The sequence below is a fragment of the Nicotiana attenuata genome, unplaced genomic scaffold, assembly GCF_001879085.1.
Source record: "Nicotiana attenuata strain UT unplaced genomic scaffold, NIATTr2, whole genome shotgun sequence".
NCBI classification, from domain to species: domain Eukaryota; kingdom Viridiplantae; phylum Streptophyta; class Magnoliopsida; order Solanales; family Solanaceae; genus Nicotiana; species Nicotiana attenuata.
The window spans coordinates 130,331-151,224 of NW_017672794.1; the positions used below are offsets into that span (position 1 = coordinate 130,331).

Below are 20,894 nucleotides of genomic sequence, written 5' to 3' on the forward strand. Positions count from 1 at the left end.
TGGCAAAACATGTTTGTTTGTAGATTTTATCCATGTTTGACGAATTTTAAAAACAAAATTTTTAAATCCCAAAACTAGCTCTAGACCTGTTTTTGGCCCAAAATATTACTGTTGAATTTTTTAACAATTTCAAAAAGGAATTTTTATATTCCTATGCCATATAGGAAACTATATTACCCTCAATGTTTAAGGTTTGATATAATTACATTTAATATACCTAATTACCAATTATATACCATTAGTGGTTTTAAAGGATATTAATTACACTCTTAATTTAATGGTACCGTATATTCCTTCTAATACCACTCCCCCCACGTTTCTCTCTCTAATTCCCACACCTTCACCCATGTTTTCCTCCCACACCCACGATTTCTGTATCAAAATCCCATTATTTCTTTCATAGCCAAGGCTTTGAATTCGAATTTGGGTTTTCAAAAGACGTTGTTTGTTTGGATTGGATGTTGTTGCAAGGAATTGTGAATTCTCTCTACGTCTCTCTATCTCGCAATCCCAAATTTCAGTAATATAAGAGGAAAGGAAAAGAGAGCAGCAATTCCACCATTGACAGCCATTAAAAAGCTTTGAAGCTTTGAATTCTAATTTGGGTTTTCAAAAATCATTATTTGTTTGGATAGGGTGTTGTTGTAAATAATTGGGAATATGGTTTGAAGATTTGTAGAAGTTTAGTCGTTTTTGATTTGTGAAAACAGAAAACAAAGCATCTACAATCAGAATACAAATAATCTACAATTCATCTACAAAATATCTACAAACTGGGTACATTAAATTTTAATATCCCAATTCCCATTCAATTGTAGCATAATTGGGATTTTTGCCATAATTGCATTTTTTCAGAAGATTTGTAGAAGTTTTAGTCGTTTTTTATTTGTGAAAACAGAAAATAAAGCATTTACAATCAGAATACAAATAATCTACAATTTATCTACAAAATATCTACAAACTGGGTACATATTTGGACTCGACATGCTTCCCCTGAAATGTATGTTTCACATTTTTGATACATATTTTTGTGCAAAACAGTACTAAATCATCCACTTAAATATAATTTTTATACAATGTTGTTCAACTTTCATACAATAGGTAAATGAATAAAAGAAAAATAAATAAACAACAATCTACAATTTTTCTACAATTTTTCTATAATTTCTGCAATATAATGTATGTCATGTCTTCTTCTTCTTCTTCTTCGAGTTTCAATATGAAATTCAGTCAAAACCAAGTCTAATATTCACCAAAACCCCTCAAAATTGAGATATAAACTCCAAACCATATTCCCGATTATTTTCAACAACACCCAATCCAAACAAGTAATGATTTTTGAAAATTTAAATTTGAATTCAAAGCTTCAAAGCTTTTTAATGGCTGTCAATGGTGGAATTGCTGCTCTCTTCTGCAAAAAACGCAATTATGAATGTGCTTGATTATGTCGAAATGCGCAAATCTTCTGCGAATTCGCATAAAACAGATTGTATACAAATCTTCTGCGTTATTCGACAAATTCGCATAAAACAGAGTGTATCACGCAGATTCGCATACAGAGTGTATCGTAAAAACTGAGTATGGAAAATTTGAAACGAAGCCGATGATAATTATGAATGTGCGTGATTTGCGTTGTGGAAGATCTGGAAGAATATTTAATTCCCCAATTTTAGCGCGCCTAAATAAGGAATCCTAAAGCTAAAATGATTCCTTATTTAATGCATTGGCTATATTTTGTAAAAATACTATTAGCATGAAGGGTATATGCAAACTATGAACATATTTGGTAATATAGTTTCCTATATAGTATAGGAACGAAAATTTCCCTTTCAAAAATTCTCTCAAACTTTTTTTTTTTTTTAACAATAAAGCCCACCATCTATTATGACCCAACTAACCCACCAACTAATTATTACTATTATTTTCTTTTGGACTGATGGATCTTGTAATATTATTGCAATTTGATGCATTATAGTGGGTAATAATTGTGTTATTAGCAATTAATATTAAAATAACCGGTTATGATTTTAGGATAGTGTATTCTGTAGTTCATTATACAAATAATAATTTTGTGCCAAACTTATCTATGTTCAGGACTATGATTTGTGATAATGATAACGAATGACATCGACGAAGGTTATGCATATACAAGATTAGCAAGTTTGTTTGTTTTGATATTGTTGAGTATTTTTGATAGTTTTTAAAGCTTATGGTATAAGTCACATTTCATGTTTTTTTTTGAAAAAATGAAATATATTTTAAAAAATTATGTCCAAACAGCATCTTCAAAATCAAATTTCACCCAAATCAGATTTTTTCAAAAAAATTTGTGAATCTATGGCGTTATTTTGGTTTGGAACCTTAAAAAAGCAGTAATTCCAATTTGTTGACTAAATAGAGAAAGCAAAACTATAAAGAAATTACCAACAATTCCTGCAAAACAAAATCAAATACAGATTCTGCTGTAGATATAAACAGGTCATCATCACGTGTCAATAGAAGTAGATATAAACTTCCTTTCGGGTATTTCCGTCATTACACACTCCAATGAAAATCACATTTTACTTCCCCAGCAAACAAACCGTCGCCTCCAATCTCTCTCGCTCACATTTTCTCTGCATAAACTTTCTCTACTGTATACGTATCCTATACGGTTTTCTATACGTCGTATACGGTTATCGGACGATTTGAGTGAAGGTCAAATTTCTGCAAGTTCGTCGGATTTCCGGCGAGTCAACCGGCACCGTCGGTGTTTGTTGAATTGGTATTGGTTCTCTATTAACGGCTCGTGATTCTAGTGGAATCGATATAAGTGTGTGTTGGCGGTACTTTTAGGATTTTGGTTAAAAAAAAGCTTAATTTTTGGAATTTTACAGTTGCGGCTGGAAATTTATACGTATGCGATAAAGAGGTCAAAAGTTTCTCCAAATTGGTGAAATTTCCGGCGATTTAACTGTCACCGGCAGCGGTAGTCTGCTGCGAATTGGATGTCTAACGGCGGCGCGTTATAATGAATTTTATGTGTGTAGTGGTGCTGTAATACCTCTTCGGTTTTGAAGAAAAGAAGAAGGCTTAAGGAATTTGACACCTACGCTTCGAATATGAGTATTGTAGTGGTGCTGTAATACTTTTAGGGTTTTGAATTAAGCAAAAGGCTATATTTGGGGAATTTTAGAGTTATGCCTCAAAGTTCGAAGCAGAAATCGCACAAGCAGAGTAAACACAGTGCTAAGGAGAGTAGAGACTGTTCGGATTCTGACGAGGATATGAAGATGAAGGAGAGGAGTAGTAAGGAGGAGAGTTCAGCAACTTCCGTTGAGAAGCGTAAAACTTCTGGTAAAGATCTGATTAGCTGTGGAAATGGTGAAAGCAAAGAAATGAAGGGAGAAAGTTTGAAAATTGATGCTGAGAAGGGATTAAAAGAAAAAGAAATGAAGAATCTGGCTGATTCTAAGAGTAAAAGTAGTAAAAGGCAGGAGAGTAGTAGAGAGAAGAATGTTTTTGCCTCATTTGTGGAGAAACAGGACAGTAAGAGTGGAAGGGTAGCAAAGAGGAAATCTGAGAAGGATTCGGCCCGGAAAGATGGTAAGGATTCGAGGGAAGTAAAGGAAAAGGAGGTAGGATTATCAGAAAAAGAGAAGAAGAGTCAAAACAGTTTGAAGAGGCAATCAGGGGATTCTGTGGATGAGAAGCAGGGCAAAAGAGGTAAAGAAAATGCTGGTAAGGTGACTTATCTGTGTGTTTTTTGTGATTGGTATTTTTGTTTAGGTAGCATTATGTGGTGCTTGGCAAGGTTTTGGTACCCCAAAGCCCCCTTTGCCTTTTGAGTAAAAGTTCTCCTAGGTTTCAGTTAGCAGTAATATTTTGGTAGTATGAACAACAATTCGATTGAAATCCTATGATACTTAAGTGGTAAGCATTGCATTTCTTGTTGAATTCTGCATACCTAATTATGAAAGGTTGAAACTTTAATGCTTTTCCTAGACTAGAGGATGGCTTGTTTTAGTCATATTTTTTTTTGATGACCGAGAAATCCGTCTGGGGCTGATCCTTTGGACCAACCGCAGCCTTCGAAACTCGGTGGATAATGGGCCCGCCCCTCTACCCTTCTCCACTTAAATACTAGGCTTTGCTTTGCATGGTGTGGGGGCTTGAACCTGTGAACTAAGACACGAATCCACCACCCTTTGCCACTTGACTAGGCCCTGGGGGCAAGCTTGTTTTAGTCATATTTGAATTAGAAGGAGCTAGTATGTAGTTACCAGCAGTGGTGGGAAAACCGAACCTAGAAACCTCCTGGCTTTGAGCATATAGTCACTGGTGCTTAGGAAATACTATGTGGAAAATGCCAGAATTATTGTTTTTTTTTGATGGATTGCTACGTTTATTATTATACTTTGTAGAAAGTTCACAAAGGAAAATAATGAAAGATAACAAACACAAGAGTTTCATATAGATGAAAAATCAACTTTTAGATCCTATGTAACAAAAGAGAACAAAAGATACATGCAAAGAAACAAAGATAAATAAATAATGATCTGAACTTTACGAACATGACCACGAATGCATAATTTCCAATGATCTGGTATGAAGCTAAAGGCCACCGACTTTAGCTTCTGTTACAACTGCATGTAGCAGTTTTGATGTTACTTTGACTTGGACTCAATAATAACTCTATCAGTATATGTGCATTATGTAATGCATGTTTTCGATATCATCTTGCATGTATGTAAAGTGTCTACTGTGCATTGTTATTCTACATCATTGGTCAAATTGTTATGTGTTGGTTAGTCTTTTTTTTTTTTTCCTTTAATGAGAAATTACTGAGTGTTACCTTTAAAATCTTTTCAGTTTTGTTGGATTTTGTAGAGTGGTCTACACAAAATGAGTTATATAATCCTGAGTTGGAGAAGGAAAGTGAGAGAAGGTCACGGAAGAGAACAGAAGGCTCTGGTGATCGAGACAAATATGTAGATGTTTTAAACGAAAGTGATAGTAGACGGTTGTCATCCAGGTGGGACCATAGTAAAGATGAAAGACAGAGAGATGGAAAACATAAAGATGGATATGGAGATAAGCATCAGCATGGTGGTAAAGATGACAAGGATAGGGATGCTATGTATTTAGAGGATGTGGACAAGTATAGAAGACAGCATGATGAAAAAAGTCGGGAATATAGTGATAGAGATGGTCGACATAGAGAGGGTAAGTACCAGGAGGATGGTGAAATAGATAACAGGCACGTGCATGAGAAGTATCTCAATGATGGTGACAGAGATAGTAGGCGCAAGAATGATAAGCATCACGAAGATGGTGAAAGAGAGAGGAGAGATAGGGATGACAAGTATCGTGAAGATAGCGATAAAGATGATAGGCATAGGGATGATAAGTATCGAGAAGATGGAGATAAAGATGGCTGTCACAATGAAGATATATATCATGAAGATGTTGAAAGAGATGATAGGCAGAGGAATAGCAAGTACAGAGAAGCCAGTGAAAGGGATAGTAGACGCAGGGATGAAAAGCAAGCAGATGAAAATGACAAAGACAAGAGACTCAGGTATGCCAAGTACAAGGATGAACGTGCTCCAAGAGACCGTTTAGGTGACAGGTCTGGTGCTAAGCATCCGAGGGATGAGAGTTATGCTGCTGATTTGCAGCCTAGAAAGTCAAGTAAGCATGAAGGCAGCCCTGGTTATGATGATCTAACAAGGTTTAAAGATGACAGAGGAAGAAGAAGAACCGGTGCTAAAGAGGACATTGGTGATATTAGATCTCCAAGTATTAAAGAACTACGATCTGATGCAGAGAAGAGATCCAAGAGCAGTGCTACGGTAGACTTGGTCACTGAGAACGGAAGATCTATCTCCAGGAATGCTAAAATAGAACTTGTTCCGAGCAACAACAGACGCTGGACTTCACCTAGTTCTGGGTCTCATGCTACAAGGGATTATTACAGGCAAGTTTACCAGTTTCCTCACATGATACTGTGAAAATGAAAAGAATGATAGGTGTGCATGGGCATAGTTGTGTTCTTTATTAGAGCGGATACTGAAATCCTTGGTTGTGGTACATGGAATGATCATTCTAGATATTTTTGGACCCTTCTATTATTTTTCTCTGTTTTTTAGGGGAAACTTGTATTCTGTACCACATTAATCAAACTTCTCTCATTTTTTTTTGGTAACAAAATGGCTATTTCGAACGATAGCGACAGTCCCTGGAGTAAACGGAATATGTAGTGGCACTAAAGTTGGTATTTCCTGGAATTTCTGCCTGATCAGTGGGATAATTGAGATGTTGGATGGACCTCTTTGCGATGTAGGAATGCCAGAAAAGTCATTAGCCCTTTATATAGCAAGAAATTTGTTCTGGGAGGTTTTTGGCTGATCAGTGGGATAATTGAGACATTGCCTTTATAGTTTCTCTCATTAGTTTTGGCTGCAAGTCATAATTAGCTTCTTGGTCTTTTTCCCCGAAAAGGTAAATAACTTATTGGCAGTTTTATGCCACGTTTAGTTAGAAGTTCCGGGCAGGTGATTCTTTGTGCTTATGGTTCCCTAGCTCGAATGACCGTCTGATTGGCACACTGCTGTGTATTATATCGGAGAATCAAACTTCCTTTGATAATCTCTTTTGATCATAAGCCAGTCACTTAAGTATTGTCTAATGAGCATTTTCTGCTTTTCTGCCAAATTGCTTATTCTCTGGTCATTAATTTCTTGTGTATAACTATGTGTTTCCTTGCTTTATCATTTTTGTGCAAAAATTCTGACATTTTCGGCCGTTCTTTCAACTACCAGGTTCTCAAAGCAAGATGGATCTAAGCACAAGGATTATCCTTATGAAGAAAGGGTTCGACATGGCGTCACTAGAGATTATGCTGGTTCTGCTGGAGCAGTGGAGAAAAATTTTTCTTCTCGGAAAACGGAGAAACTGATGCAAAGGGAAGACAATATTCTCGGAGAGTCTTCAGCTGAAAGGCGTTTCAAATCAGATCTTAGCAGTTCTCCTTTACAGCAGGTGGATAAATCCCCTTCATCGGCAAGCTATGATAGGAGACACTCAAGTAGATCAGAAGTATGGAGGACCCTTGAAGCTGAGGAATCAACACAGAGGAGTGGTGGCTCCCGGGATGTAAAGGAAGGCAGAGGAAGCCGTGACTTGGCTGGGAAAGCACTCGCAGGTGATGACTTGTCCTTTATAGACGGAGATAATGTGTCTGTTTCTTCACCTTATACTAGAAGGAGTCACTTCTCTGTCAATTCAAAGTCTGTGTTGCCTGTTCCTCCCCCCTTTAGGTCAGGGGGTGACAGCCCTTTGATTTTTGGCTTTTCAGAGGATGATGGTAGAGGGAAGTCAAACAACCACCACAGAAGAATTAATGATCCTAATATTGGAAGAATGCAAGGTCATGGTTGGAAGAGGGTTCCAAACTGGCCGTTGCCTGTTGCAAATGGGTTCATGCCTTTCCAACATGGTCCCCCTCCTGTTGGTTTTCATCCAATGATACCGCAGTTCCCTACACCACCAGTATTTGGTGTGGGACCTTCAATGGACTTGAGTCACCCTGGAATTACTTACCATATACCAGATGCTGACCATTTTCCTGGCCATGTTCGACCGATGGGTTGGCGAACTCCAGTTGATGGTTCATGCGGTCCTCCAATGCATGGGTGGAATGCTAACAATGCTGTTTCTGGTGAAGAAGCTCACCTTAATGGCAGACCAGACTGGGACCAGCCTAGGCCACTGTCAAATAGTGGTATGAGTTGGGAGACAAGTGATGCGTGGAAGAAGGGGCCACTAACAGGAAGCAGTGTGGAGCTGCCATCTGGTTCACAGAAGGAGGACTATTCAGTTCAGGAAGAGGAGTCAGCTCAACCAGTTCAGAGTGAGCAAAAGCAGACTGATGCAGATGATCAAAGCAATGACATCTGTCAGTCCAGGGGTGCTCTTGGAGAGAGTACATCTGAAAATTTGAAGACTACTCCTGAAGAGCAATCAATTGAGGTGAAGCCATCGGAGAAAGATGATTCTCTTCTTTGTCATGTTTACCTCTCGAAGCTTGATATATCTGCAGAGCTTACAGAGCCTGAGTTGTTTGATCAATGCATAAGTTTAATCGATGTCGATAAGAAAATGACATCTTATGTTGATGATTCCAGAATTTTGTTCTTGGAGGTAAGGAGAGGCAAAATTATTTCTCTGCTTATTCATTGTTCTCATTTTTGAAATCATAATAAGCTTTCTTTTTCCTGTGGCAGGGGCATGTAGCAGCCTCCACAACGATACCAAGTAAATTTTCAAGTGGTCCACCTTTTGCTGTTATGACTGATTCTGTTTTTCAGGTACTTTTTCCTATGGTACATATGCACATGTCCTTTGAAAAAGAAGTATTTCGATCAACTATATCTTTCACATACTATCTCAGTCATGTCTTCTTAGTTGTGTATTGGCAAAGTTGTCCGGCTCTTCTTAGCTGTGAAACGGAATAAATAAATTTATTTCTCTTTTTTTGCTGAGGTAAATATGAATCAAATTTCTCTTATAAGCATAAAGTTGCACCATTAAATTTGTCTATTGCATGATGTCCAATTGCAGAAAGCCCTGTCCCTTTACCAGGAGAGAAGAGAAGTTAAAGTCATGAATTGCAAGAAGTGGTCATTTCCTGGTCAGGACGGAGAGGCTTATCCAGGACATAAGTTCGAGAATTTCAGTTCGGAATGCAGTGAAACTACGGAGCCTGCCATGGCTGGGAACATGCTAGAAGAAGATGGTGATCTGGGGGTTGTAGGTTCTTCAAAATCAAGCTGTCCTGAGACATCAGAGCCAATGACCGTTGACGGAGAGGAGAAATCTGAATTTCCTCTTTCCACGGCGGAAAGAGTTGGGATGGAAGGGGAAACAGTTCTGGGTGTAGCCGAGGAGGGAAATCCCCTGTCTGCTGAAGAGGTGGAAGGATCTTCTGAGTCTCCAACTGAGATGTCTAAAGATTTGATTAGGAGCAATGATTCCGTAGGGAATTTTTCTGATGATTTTAAGAAGGAAAAGGAGATAGTTGATGTTAAATGTGATCCTTTGCTATTGCCCTATGTGTCTTCTGAGGCGTTTGAGGCAGTGATGCCAGAGTCAATTGAGTTTGGGTCAGTAAATTTAAGTCGGATACATCATTCTCCTGAAAGTACACATTGAGACAATTTATTTTGCCATAAGTTTTTGGAATGCCGCTCTTTTTATTATTTGTCTGCCTGCTGCAATTAGCTAATAAATGAAATTTTTCTTGAAAATGCTTTTTCCCCATTTATTGAGCCTGTTTCATCCAAGGAACTATGGTTCCTAAGGCCTTTCTCCGGCAGAAAGGTTTCTTTAACTTGGAATGGTAGTTGATGCACTCACGCTCTTTGGAAAATCAGGTACACATGCAAATAGCTTTTACTTGTCTGTTCATCACATCATGTTTCATGTGAAATAATATTGCATTGTTTGAGGCAGTTGATGTGAGTTTTGATTGGTCTTTTTTCTTGGAGGATTAGGTTCCTCTTATCCATGCTGGCGTGTGCTGCATTTTGGGGTGTGTTATTTTCCAGCTTATATGATACCTAAACACCAAGTTTGTGCTATTGTACTGTGATTTACTTGTGATCATTTTCTGGTTATTTGGTTTTGTTCTGTCATTTGTCCTTTCCTGCTTTTGGTTCATTTGTCCTTTTACTTTAGGTTCAATGTTTATCAGAAGTCCTTTCATCCTTCTGCTTAGAAAGTAGTATGTTCGCGTAAGGGTAAGTGTGAGATTAGAACCTATAATTTGTCTAGAGAACCTATAATTTGTCTTAGAACACTATTATTCAGTACTGGAATGACAAAACCTAAACGGCACATATAAGCGATTCATATAGTCGACTTTAACTAATTGGCGCAGAGGCATCATTGATAGACTGATTTATTTTGGTTTGCTGTTCCCTCCTATTTCATGTTATGTTTGATTTGGGATTTTTTAGCTGAACTCAGAGGCTTTATATGACTTTTTTGTTTGGTTTGCGTTTGTTCTTGTTCTCTAGTTGGCTGCCTATACTCTGTTTACGCACTGCATTCTTTAATAATGGTTATGGTGCTAATAACGTCGACTTAAGTTATACTTATTCCGTTCTTTTCATACCCTCTTAACATAGAGAGGAATAAATTGAATCGACTTCTTGCAGTTAGGGAAAAAGGAAAAAACTCAGTTTGATTTCTGGTATCAATTCTGCATTATCAATTCATAGTTTATGCGAAATTTTAAATATTATTTAATATGGGATACTATGTAGAATAAAAATATGATACCAACTGGGACTTTATAGAATATCAAGTGGTAAAGGTATAGTGAATAAAGAATCCGGTCGGACACAATCAACGAATAAGAATGATTAGTCGTTACTCTTTGATTACTTTATATATATATATATTTCAATCACATTTTAACCAACATTCAGGTACATTGTTTTTCAAGAGAATTGCAGCTATGGGATTAACTCAATCTAGATAAATATTTCACACCTCCTCTTTTTTGAAAAAAAAAAACCATAATTTGACTGATTTTAATAAGTTATTTTCTTCCTTTTTCAGATTACCAACTCGTATTTTATGTAGACACTTGTTTGCGTGTAACTTCCAAGTAATTTTAATATGTATTACATCGTTAGAGAGTAAAATTTACTGTACTCTAGTAGTGAAAATGTGATTTACCTTCTCCTCCAAATGTATCAAATCAAGATTAATAAAGGCCAAATCAAGATCATCTCTAGACCAGACAAATCCAGATTTTAAGAACTGGATTGTTATTTTAAAAATTTTCCTATCACAACTCGAATTATCCATTACTCGTGTTGGTTGAAAATAAACAAATATTCAGAAAAATAATCGAGATATTCAAAAGTTGATTAAAAACAATGGTTTTTAAGGATCCTTTTTAAACATGATATATACTTACCCTTAGAGGTGGAACCATGATATGAAGTTTATGGGTTCTAAATTTGTCACAAAACCTACAGCTCGTCTTACTTAGTGAATTCGCAATTAAATATTTACATATATTTAATGAATTTTCTAATATAAATATAATATTTAAGCAAAAGTGATTAGATTCGACCGAACCCGCACCTAATAAAGCTAGCTCCGCCACTGCACTTGACGTGTACACCAAACGATATCAACTTATCGTGGTTAAGTAATTTAATGAAAGTAAGAATATAGATTAATTAACCAATAAAACAAATGCACGTGTTTCAGATCTAATGAGAAAGCAACAAAGATACGAAGTCGTAACTACAAAACAACGAATCTGATTCATTCAATCAAAGCCCAACAAACTTCGGTTAAGATTTGACCCAATCAAAGCCCAAACTCTCTCCTCCCACGCTCCCCTTTAGCGCGTGGACCACGTGTGCATTAACGATACCAAATCAGTTACCTCAAAATAAAAGCTCACTCAGTCACTGATCACTACTCCATTCTTTCCTTCTCTTCCTTCTCTACATTTCACTCTTCACAAAAGAGTGCATTAGATTTGTTTTTATTTTAGCGTTTAGATTTGAATTTTGTTTGAAGATGAATTCTCAGATTTGCAGATCTGCTTCACGAGCTACTAAATCTCTGTTCTCTGCTTATTCTAAGCAGAGTTCTCGTGCCTTTTCTGGTAAATTTTTGCTCCATTTCTATTTAATTTCAATTTATTCACTCATGAAAGAGGTCGTTTTTGTAAATGTATATAAAAATTTGGATGTATCTAATATGCACTGTCCATGTAATTTTTTTTTTGCACTATGAGTCTGTGAGGGAAACCTTGTAGCAACGGTAAAGTTATTTTCGTATGAGTTATAGGTCACGGGTTTGAGTCGAGTAATCAGCCAGTTATGCTTGCATCATGAGTGAATTATCTTTTAAAATGTCAGTGCACGGAACTTAAGCTTTAAAAATTTGTCAATGTGTGTGTGGTGCACATATCGATATCAAATCCTCGTGGATATTCGAGCTCTATCCGTATACACGTGTGCGTATATGTGTGTGTGTGTGAAGTTGTGTATTGATTTGAAATCCTAGATGTTCCTATGGCTACCTTTAGCATCATGATGAGTTTGATCTGCGGGCGGGGAAGCATTGAGCTTTCCAATCATGATATTTAAGTTTTTGAGCTTTTACGTTAATACTCATCTTTATATCTGTCTTTTATTTCATTTATTTCCAATTTGGCATGTCTATCTCGCCGGTGTTCCACTTCCTTCAGTGGATTGGTGTTTATGTTTGAAAGGAAACGAGGATTAGTGGATATTTGAGAATTTTAAGTCATATGGAACAATGAAGGAGATAGATCTGACAGATTCTGATTACTAGTGGTCTTTACCTTTATATTTGTTGAGCCATAAGTTACCTATCAAAGCAGAAAAACAAGTAATTGTGTGGTGAGGCGGAGCCAGAATTTGAACCTTATGATCGGAATTGTAATCCTTCTAAGTTACCGGGTTCTAAATTAATAAGTTGTACATTTCAATGGATTTCTTAAGACAAATACATGGTTTGAAAAAAGGTTCTGGATTCGGCCGGACCCGCACTCTAGCTCCGCCCCTGATTGTGTGAATATGACTTGTCCTATTTTCAGGGGGACGAACAGCGGCTGCAGCAGCCACAGTTTCTTTGAGAGGAGTTGTGCCTTCTCTAGCTTCATATGGCAGGACTGACTCTGGAAATTCATCTAGAGCTTGGATTTCGGGAATCCTCGCCCTTCCTGCTGCAGGTTCATATCTTATTACGTATCTATGTTAAATTAATGTTGCTGTTCAAGTTTGTGTCATTTTGAAAATGCAACTTCGGTAAAGTTTGAATTTTCTGTATGCAATAGCTTACCAGAGAAATAGGAACCTCTAGTCTAATTTCATTTGTTTTGTTTCTCTCTTTATTATATAGCTTACATGATCCAGGAGCAAGAAGCACATGCTGCTGAGGTACACTATCTTAACTATCCCTTTGATTGAGATGTTACATCTTGCATTTGTCGTCATTTTCATTTTTTTTCACTACTAACATGATGCAATATTTTTCGTACAAGATGGAGCGTACCTTCATAGCCATCAAGCCAGATGGAGTACAAAGGGGCTTGGTATGTTAAGTAGTGTTAAAATGCTACTTCCTTTTTTCTTATAAATTCCTGTATTATGTGTTTTCCTTCATTCTCGATTAAGTGGTTGGAACAGTATTTTGCACTTTTCATGTTCTATATGGAGTCGAATTGGATTAGTAAGTTCTTGGAATCCTATACTGATGTGAGGTCTATTTCCAATCGTCTTAGAAAGTTTTGTTCTGTTGCAGATTTCAGAAATCATATCGCGCTTTGAGCGCAAAGGTTTCAAGCTTGTTGCGATCAAAATTGTGGTTCCATCTAAGGATTTTGCCGGAAAGCACTATCATGACCTTAAGGAGAGACCATTCTTTAACGGCCTATGTGATTTTCTCAGCTCTGGCCCTGTTGTTGCAATGGTTAGAGACATTTAGCTAAGTCTAAATTTACTTGTTGGACAAAATGATTCACTTTAAGTAATTCCATAATGAATCTCTAGGTGTGGGAAGGTGAGGGAGTAATTAGATATGGACGAAAGCTTATTGGAGCGACAGATCCACAGAAATCAGAACCTGGAACAATCAGAGGTGACTTAGCTGTAGTAGTCGGAAGGTACAAAAACTTCTTGCCTTAATTCTATAGTTAGTCTTCTTGACCCTTGGAGCAACGGTAAAGTTGTCTCCGTGTGACCTATTGGTCACGGGTTCGAGCCGTGGAATCAGCCATTGATGTTTGCATCAGGGTAGACTACCTACAGCACACCTCCTTGTAGTGCGGCCCTTCCCCGGACCCTTCATAAACGCGGGATGTTTCGTGCATCAGGCTGCCCTTTTTTTGGTCTTCTTGTGCTGTTGCATATTGCCGTTAACACGAGTTGTTGTACAGGAATATCATCCATGGAAGCGACGGCCCCGAGACTGCCAAGGATGAGATCAAACTATGGTTCAAACTAGAAGAGTTGGTTAAATATACAAGCAATGATGAGAAGTGGATATATGGTGTAAACTGAGCAAATGTTTTTTCTCTTAATTTAATCTGCGATTAACTTCACATAAGACTCAGAAACTACTGATTATCTGAATAAATCTGATGCCAATTGTCTTAGGCTAGTAGTAACATAACCTTTAGCATATTGTTATTTTAATTGTTCAATAATCAGATGTACTGAAATGCTGCTGAGGCTTTGTCGATTGCATTTTTCTTTGTTGTGCTCCGAGCATAGTGTTTTCTGTAAGGGAAGATTAGGTGCAACGCTTCAACCCCCCCCCCCCCCCCCCCTCTTTCTTAAACAGTGAACACTTAAAATAATCACACTCGGCGTTTACACCAAACTAATAAATGGAATAGATTTATCTTTCTAACCAAGGTCAAGCGATGTGTATTCTTAAAGTAATTTTTAAATGGTAAGGTTAAAAATTACTTCGTTTGGTGTAAATACGGGTAAGTATTTATCAATTTCTATGGTATGAGTGAACGGCTTTTGACTTGCCTCTACGCTCACTGCTTTAGAAGTGTTAAGGGCTAAAATGGACATCTCAAATTGGTCTATATTAGCTGCAATTCTCGACTTTAATGATCTGAAGCAGGTTTTTGATTGAACTCAAGAAATTACAAAAATAATTGTAGTTATGTTGTACAAGTTTGTTAGAAATTGGTATTTGTAAAAATTTTACAAAAAGAAACAATATATTAGAAATTAGTTTGTCGAGGAATATTTATATATTTTTGGTGGAGTCAAGATTTGAACGTTATGAGTTCATGATTATATTCAACCGAACCTTAAAAAAAAATTGAATTTTACATATTAACCTTTCAGCCAATATTGGATATAAATTCTCTCAAGAAGTCAATATGGCCAGTAAACTTCACCAAGGTCCTTGGTTCATCAATGGCCACTACTTGTCTGTTAAGAAATGGGTCCCAAGTTTCGTGGCTTCTAAGGAGAAATTACAAATCTCAGCTGTTTGGTTAAGACTACCTCAGCTCCCTACGGAGTTCTATGATAGCACCATTCTCGCAAGGATTGGCAACAAAATTGGCAAGCTCTTAAAAATAGATGCTTGTACATCCGCTACTTTAAGGGGTAGATACGCTAGGTTATGCTTTGAGCTCCCTCTAGATTACCCAGTTCCTCCATTCATCCTTATAGGTTCTCACAAACAACCCATACTTTATGAAGGAGAAAATTTTCTTTGCAGGGGTTGTGGTAGATTAGGCCATACTAAGTCTAAGTGTAACTATGTCCGCATGACTCCCTCCTCTACCAACAATATCTCTCCCAAATCCACTGATCCACTCCCAATCATTATCGAGGAGGACCAATAGAAGGTAGTTTCCTTCTCCAAACAAAGATATCATCCCAGTAAAGGCAACCCTCATCCCAAAGGCCCCACTAAGAAATCTGATTATAAGGAAAGCGTGATTATCAAGGCAAAAACCTTCAATGCTAATACTTGAAAGTTTACTAACACTCAAAACTTCATATACAAAGAAAAACCTTCTACTACTACAAACCTTTTTTCATCCTCTAAAAATCCGAAATTAAACACTGTTAATAAATTCGACCTTTTAGACACGTTGGATGACAACCAACTGACACAATCCCTTTCCAAGAACGAAATTGAAATAAGCCAAAAGAGACAAAACAGCTCTTCGACATTCTCTATGCAAAATCCGGTTTGCATGGAAGACAGCTCGAGCCACGTGGCAACAAATAATATAGAAAATTGCCCTCCCAGCCACTTGGCTTCCCCTAATGCCTCCAAATCATCTACCACCCATGGTTTTAAGGACAAACCTCTGGTGAGAAATACCATGCAATCCAAACTCTCCACTCCTCAACAAATGGCAATCGACCTTCCTTCTCTCCAAAACGATAAAAACCTTACGCAAACCCAATCAGACTCCATGCAAGTGGATACCATATCTTCCATATCTATCTCCCACGATTCTATTACTCAAGTGCCCCACAAATCTTCAGATCTCCAACACTCCTCTCATCCTTATAATGCCTCGACTACCACTCCTCCTTCAACGCAGGACGAACCTCTTCAGAATACCACACACAAATCACCCTCAAATGGACAATATTCCTCCACTCCCACCCCACAACATTCCTCTCATCTACTCTACAATACCCGCTCCCAATGAATCATCAACCCTAATCTTGGTTGGAAAGGGGGATTCTGGGCCATGCAGCATCTTTCAGTCTGGACATAGAGGGACAAAAGGTTGTCATAATCCTCCAAAACTCCAACTTCTTAGCCCAGCTTATCATGGAGGGAATGCAACTAGCGATGAACAACTATGTCAACCAAACTTGGTTAACCAACATCCTGATTCCATTAACTCCAAATGCCCCTCCAGCATTAATCCAAGCCATGCAGGCCCACTGGGTCTTCCAATTCACTTCAACCCAGCATATGGGATCCAACCTCTTCAAAATCTACCATTCTTCCCTCCACAAAATCAGATGAACCCAATCTTCCTAGCTTGGCAAGCAGCGGACCAGGCTCAACAGGGGATAAACCCTGTGATACCACAGAACCAAGACAATCATGCTCCAATGGATGTCCAACCACCTCTCAACGCACAAAACCTGGGCAATTCACTGCTAGAGCAAGGGGAGGCAGCAGCAAGACCTTTAAGGGAATCTCGAATAGAGTTCAAAAGCCTAAGAGAAATAGCAATATTACTCTACAAGGAGAGGCAAGACAATAAGTTTATCATCAGCTGCTCGGCAGCATTGTTCAAATGCTCGATGGACATCAGGCCCCCACTAAACCCTGCAGCAGGAAAATACGCAGTGGTGCTCAATCCCTCTCTGAGGGAAGGCCCACCTTTACGTTTGGAGGAGAATCAGGGGAGCCACAACAGACAAACTCTCCAAATGACACGCCCAATTAACTTCATAGTCTGGAACGTGAGAGGGGCCAACAATGCTAATTTTCGTAGGAATTTCAGAGATATCATCGATACTCATAGACCTTGCCTAGTAGCTCTCTTAGAAACTCGCATGCAGGATCATGTTTCTATCCAGCATGACTTCAACTTTTCTGAGATGGTGGAAATTCCATCAGATGGTCGATCAGGTGGGATTGCCATCAAATGGATGCACAATATGATAACAGTAGAAGAAGTGGTTAGGGATGATCAGGAGCTGCATGCAATGATCAAGATACTTCCTAACCAAAACCCTTGGCTTTTGAGTACTGTTTACGCTAGTACAGATAGTTATAAATGTAAGAAAATATGGCATAACCTTACCACTATTTATAATAATTATAAAGTCCCTTGGCTAGTAACAGGCGACTTTAATGATATTTTTTCTTCTGAGGAAAAATAGGGAGGTCGTCCTATTAATTTTAAGAAAACTACCAAGCTTTGGAATCTGGTTAATTGTTGTGAACTTTTTGACCTTGGCTTTAAGGGTCCAAAATATGCTTGGACGAACTATAGGAAAAAGAATAAAGGGCTCATTATGGAGCGACTCGATAGATGCTTTGTAAATGAGGGTTGGTTTAACCAATACCCTAATGCTATAGTAGATCACTTGCCAAGGACATACAGTGACCATAATTCGCTCTTAATAAAGTTTAACCCTAATTTCAGTTATCCAGAATCTAGGACTTTCCGACTAGAAAGTATGTGGTGCTATCATCCCTAATTTCCTCAACTTGTTAAAGACTGTTGGAGCGATAGGTCTTTTGAGGAGGCTCTCCCTTTTTTTAAGCATGAAGCCATTAAGTGGAATAAGGAGACTTTTGATAATATTTTTAAAAGGAAGAGAACTCTGCTGGCTAGAACTAAAGGTATTCAAAATTCCACTAATTACCCTAATAGCTCTTTTCTCCTCAACCTGGAAAATCAGCTTGTAAACGAGTATAATGATGTTCTTAGGTTAGAAGAGGATTTTTGGAAACTTAGATCCAGAATTAACTCGCTTAATAATGGTGAGGCTAACACGAAATTTTTTCACATCTCCACCCTTATCCGTAGGAAAACCAATAAAATTTCTCACTTCAAAAATGATGAGGGTAACTGGATTGATGACCCCTCCGATATTAAAAATCACACGTTAGAGTATTTTAGCAACATCTTCACCACTTCTCTCTCCACCTCAGATAGGACTGATATTATCAATTCCCCTAAATGCTTTGATAATTTGAGCCTAGATTTTCTAGATACTCCTGTCACTAACCAAGAGATATCAAATGCCATTTTCTCGTTTAAACCAATGAAAGCTCCTGGTCCGGATGGTATACACCCTTTTTTTTTATCAAAAATTTTGGTCAGTGGTTGGTGATTCTGTTATTACTTATGTTAAGAATATTTTTCACACGCAAAAAATTCCGGAGAACCTTAACTATACCTACCTTTGCCTAATTCCCAAAGTGCCTAATGCTAACCTTCTCCAAAATTTTCGACCAATAGGCCTTTGCAATACTATTTACAAAGTAGTCACTAAGATTGTTGCTAATAGAATAAAATCCCTCCTTCCCAAAATCATTAGCCCTTTTCAATCTAGTTTTATTAAAAACAGAAGGGCTTGTGATAATAGTATCATCATCCAAGAAGTCATCAACAAGTTCAACAAAATTAAGGGTTCTAAGCCTAACATGATTATCAAGTTAGACTTAGAAAAAGCCTTCGATTACTTTAAATGGTCTTTAATTTATAGAACTCTTGTTTACTTCAAATTTTCTCCAAATATGACTAATCTCATAATGAATTGTATTACCACTAGTAGCATTGCCATACTCGTCAATGGCACTCGAACTAATTACTTTAAGCCTACTAGGGGTATATGCCAAGGTGACCCCCTTTCACCCTATATCTTTGTTCTTTGTATTGAGATGCTTTCACGTTTTATAAATCACCAAGTTGATTGTGCAATTTGGGACCCCATCAAGCTAACTCCTAAAGGGCCAGACCTATCTCATGTCTTTTTCGCGGACGACCTTACGTTAATGGCCAAAGCCAATAATAAATCTTGTGAAGCCATTGCTAATACCCTCTCCTTTTTTGTAAACTTTCAGGACAAAAAATCAATTACAAAAAGTCAAAAATCATCTTTTCCACTAATTGCCCGCAATCCCTTCAGGAAAATATTTTCAAATCTCTTAATATTTCTATAAGCAAACATTTTGGTAGGTACCTAGGTTTCCCTATTATTACTAATTCTCCTAAGCACACTGATTTCCTATACATCTTGGACAACATGAGATCCAAACTTGCTAACTGGAAATTAAATTGCCTAAATCTAGCTGGAAGAGCAACACTGATTCAATCTACTCTTAGTAACATCCCTAATCACGCGATGCAATACTTCCTGCTTCCTAAAAAAACCCTTAAACTTATTGATCGTCTGCAACGCAACTTCCTTTGGTGCTCTACATTAGAGAAAAAACGTCTCCACTTAATTAGTTGGGATATAGTTATTACTCCTAAGGATCTAGGGGGTATTGGACTAGTCAAAGCTAATGTTAAAAACCATGCCATTCTTGCAAATCTCACTTGGCGCCTTTATATAATACTACTGCCCCTTGGGCTAAGACTCTCACTAATCAATATTTGAATAAGTCTTCACCAAAATACACCTCTTTCATATGGAAAAATATATTGAATGGTTGGAACCTTTGTAACAAAGGCTTGGCATGGAACATAGGTAATGGCATTAGAGTCAAGTTGTGGGACAATAGTTGGATTCCAAATTTCCTACCTCTCAGTACCCTAATCCAAGGCCCCCTTACTTTGAGCGAGGAAAACATGTTAGTTAGGAACATCCTAATTGATCGAAAATGGAACTTTGACAACCTTTCTTTGTCTATCCCTGACGATATTAAAAATGCCATCAAACGTATCCATATAGATTACTCAACCACCCCCAAAGACAAGTCTTACTGGAAACCCACCACTAATGGCATCTTTAGTATTAAATAGGCCATAAGATTGCTAGATTCTCCTAAGGACCCCCCCAATACCTCTTGGATTTGGAGATTAAAAGTACCTAGGAAACTATATTTTTTCCTTTGGCTATGCTACCATAGGAAGCTTCCAACTAGAACATATCTCCTTCACATTGGGCTTAATATAGATGATATTTGTCCTGCTTGTAGAAGATATTTACCACATCTTCCTAACATGCCCTATAGTGCTCAAATTCTGGTCTAATTTGGGCATCTCCCCTCCATCCTCTACCAAATTACACTGGTTAGACTCGATTAGGCTCATGCAACCCTCCATATCTTTTCAAGCCCTAGAATGGGAGAAGTCTACCCCTTCTGCCTTTGGAATATATGGCTCAACCGCAATAATAACAATATAAACAATGTGTCGAATGAAGTGCCAATCAAAAATCCCCTTACTAAAGCTGCTGAATTCAAATACCTCACCAACATCCAACTAGCCTCACAAAATACCAAGTTTATCTCTTTCAGATGGCAAAAGCCCTCTAGGGGGAGTTTTAAACTCAACTGTGATAGTGCTTTCATCAACAACACAAACATGGGTGGATTGGGAGGAGTCATTCGAAACAGCAACGGCAGTTGGATAATAGGATTCCAAAAATTAACTAATGTTATCAGCAACACTCATGCAGAACTACTAGCTTTGGAAACAGGCCTTAAAGTTGCACTCCAATTTCAGCTCCAGCCTCTCGAGATAGAGACGGACTCAACAGAGGTAATCTCACTTTTGGACAAAGAACACCAAATTTATAATCATCTTATCTCCTCATGCAGGTGGTTAATGGCACAGCTGGGGATTCCGTTGCTCAGACATAACTTCAGAGAAGCAAACT

The 20,894-nt window shown here is 37.8% G+C and overlaps 2 protein-coding genes across 6 annotated transcripts; both read left to right on the top strand.

Annotated features, from left to right (window-relative positions):
- The first annotated feature begins 2,531 nt into the window (after window positions 1-2,531).
- LOC109214529 (zinc finger CCCH domain-containing protein 13-like) lies at window positions 2,532-9,290 on the top strand. Of its 5 annotated transcripts, XM_019378458.1 has the most exons (6): window positions 2,532-3,720; window positions 4,852-5,959; window positions 6,804-7,186; window positions 7,340-8,184; window positions 8,268-8,351; window positions 8,605-9,290. In XM_019378458.1, the coding sequence occupies exons 1-6, from the start codon at window positions 3,180-3,182 to the stop codon at window positions 9,193-9,195; spliced, it is 3,552 nt and encodes a 1,183-aa protein (XP_019234003.1). In that variant the 5' UTR covers window positions 2,532-3,179; the 3' UTR covers window positions 9,196-9,290. The 5 variants fall into 5 exon arrangements, with proteins under 5 accessions (XP_019234003.1, XP_019233999.1, XP_019234001.1 ...); XM_019378454.1 differs by having other exon boundaries at window positions 6,804-8,184; XM_019378456.1 differs by having other exon boundaries at window positions 4,870-5,959; window positions 6,804-8,184.
- A 2,179-nt stretch (window positions 9,291-11,469) lies between these two features.
- LOC109214531 (nucleoside diphosphate kinase 3-like) lies at window positions 11,470-14,309 on the top strand. The gene is made up of 7 exons (XM_019378459.1): window positions 11,470-11,677; window positions 12,638-12,772; window positions 12,943-12,980; window positions 13,085-13,135; window positions 13,345-13,512; window positions 13,593-13,705; window positions 13,979-14,309. The coding sequence occupies exons 1-7, from the start codon at window positions 11,590-11,592 to the stop codon at window positions 14,100-14,102; spliced, it is 717 nt and encodes a 238-aa protein (XP_019234004.1). The 5' UTR covers window positions 11,470-11,589; the 3' UTR covers window positions 14,103-14,309.
- Window positions 14,310-20,894: the final 6,585 nt, after the last annotated feature.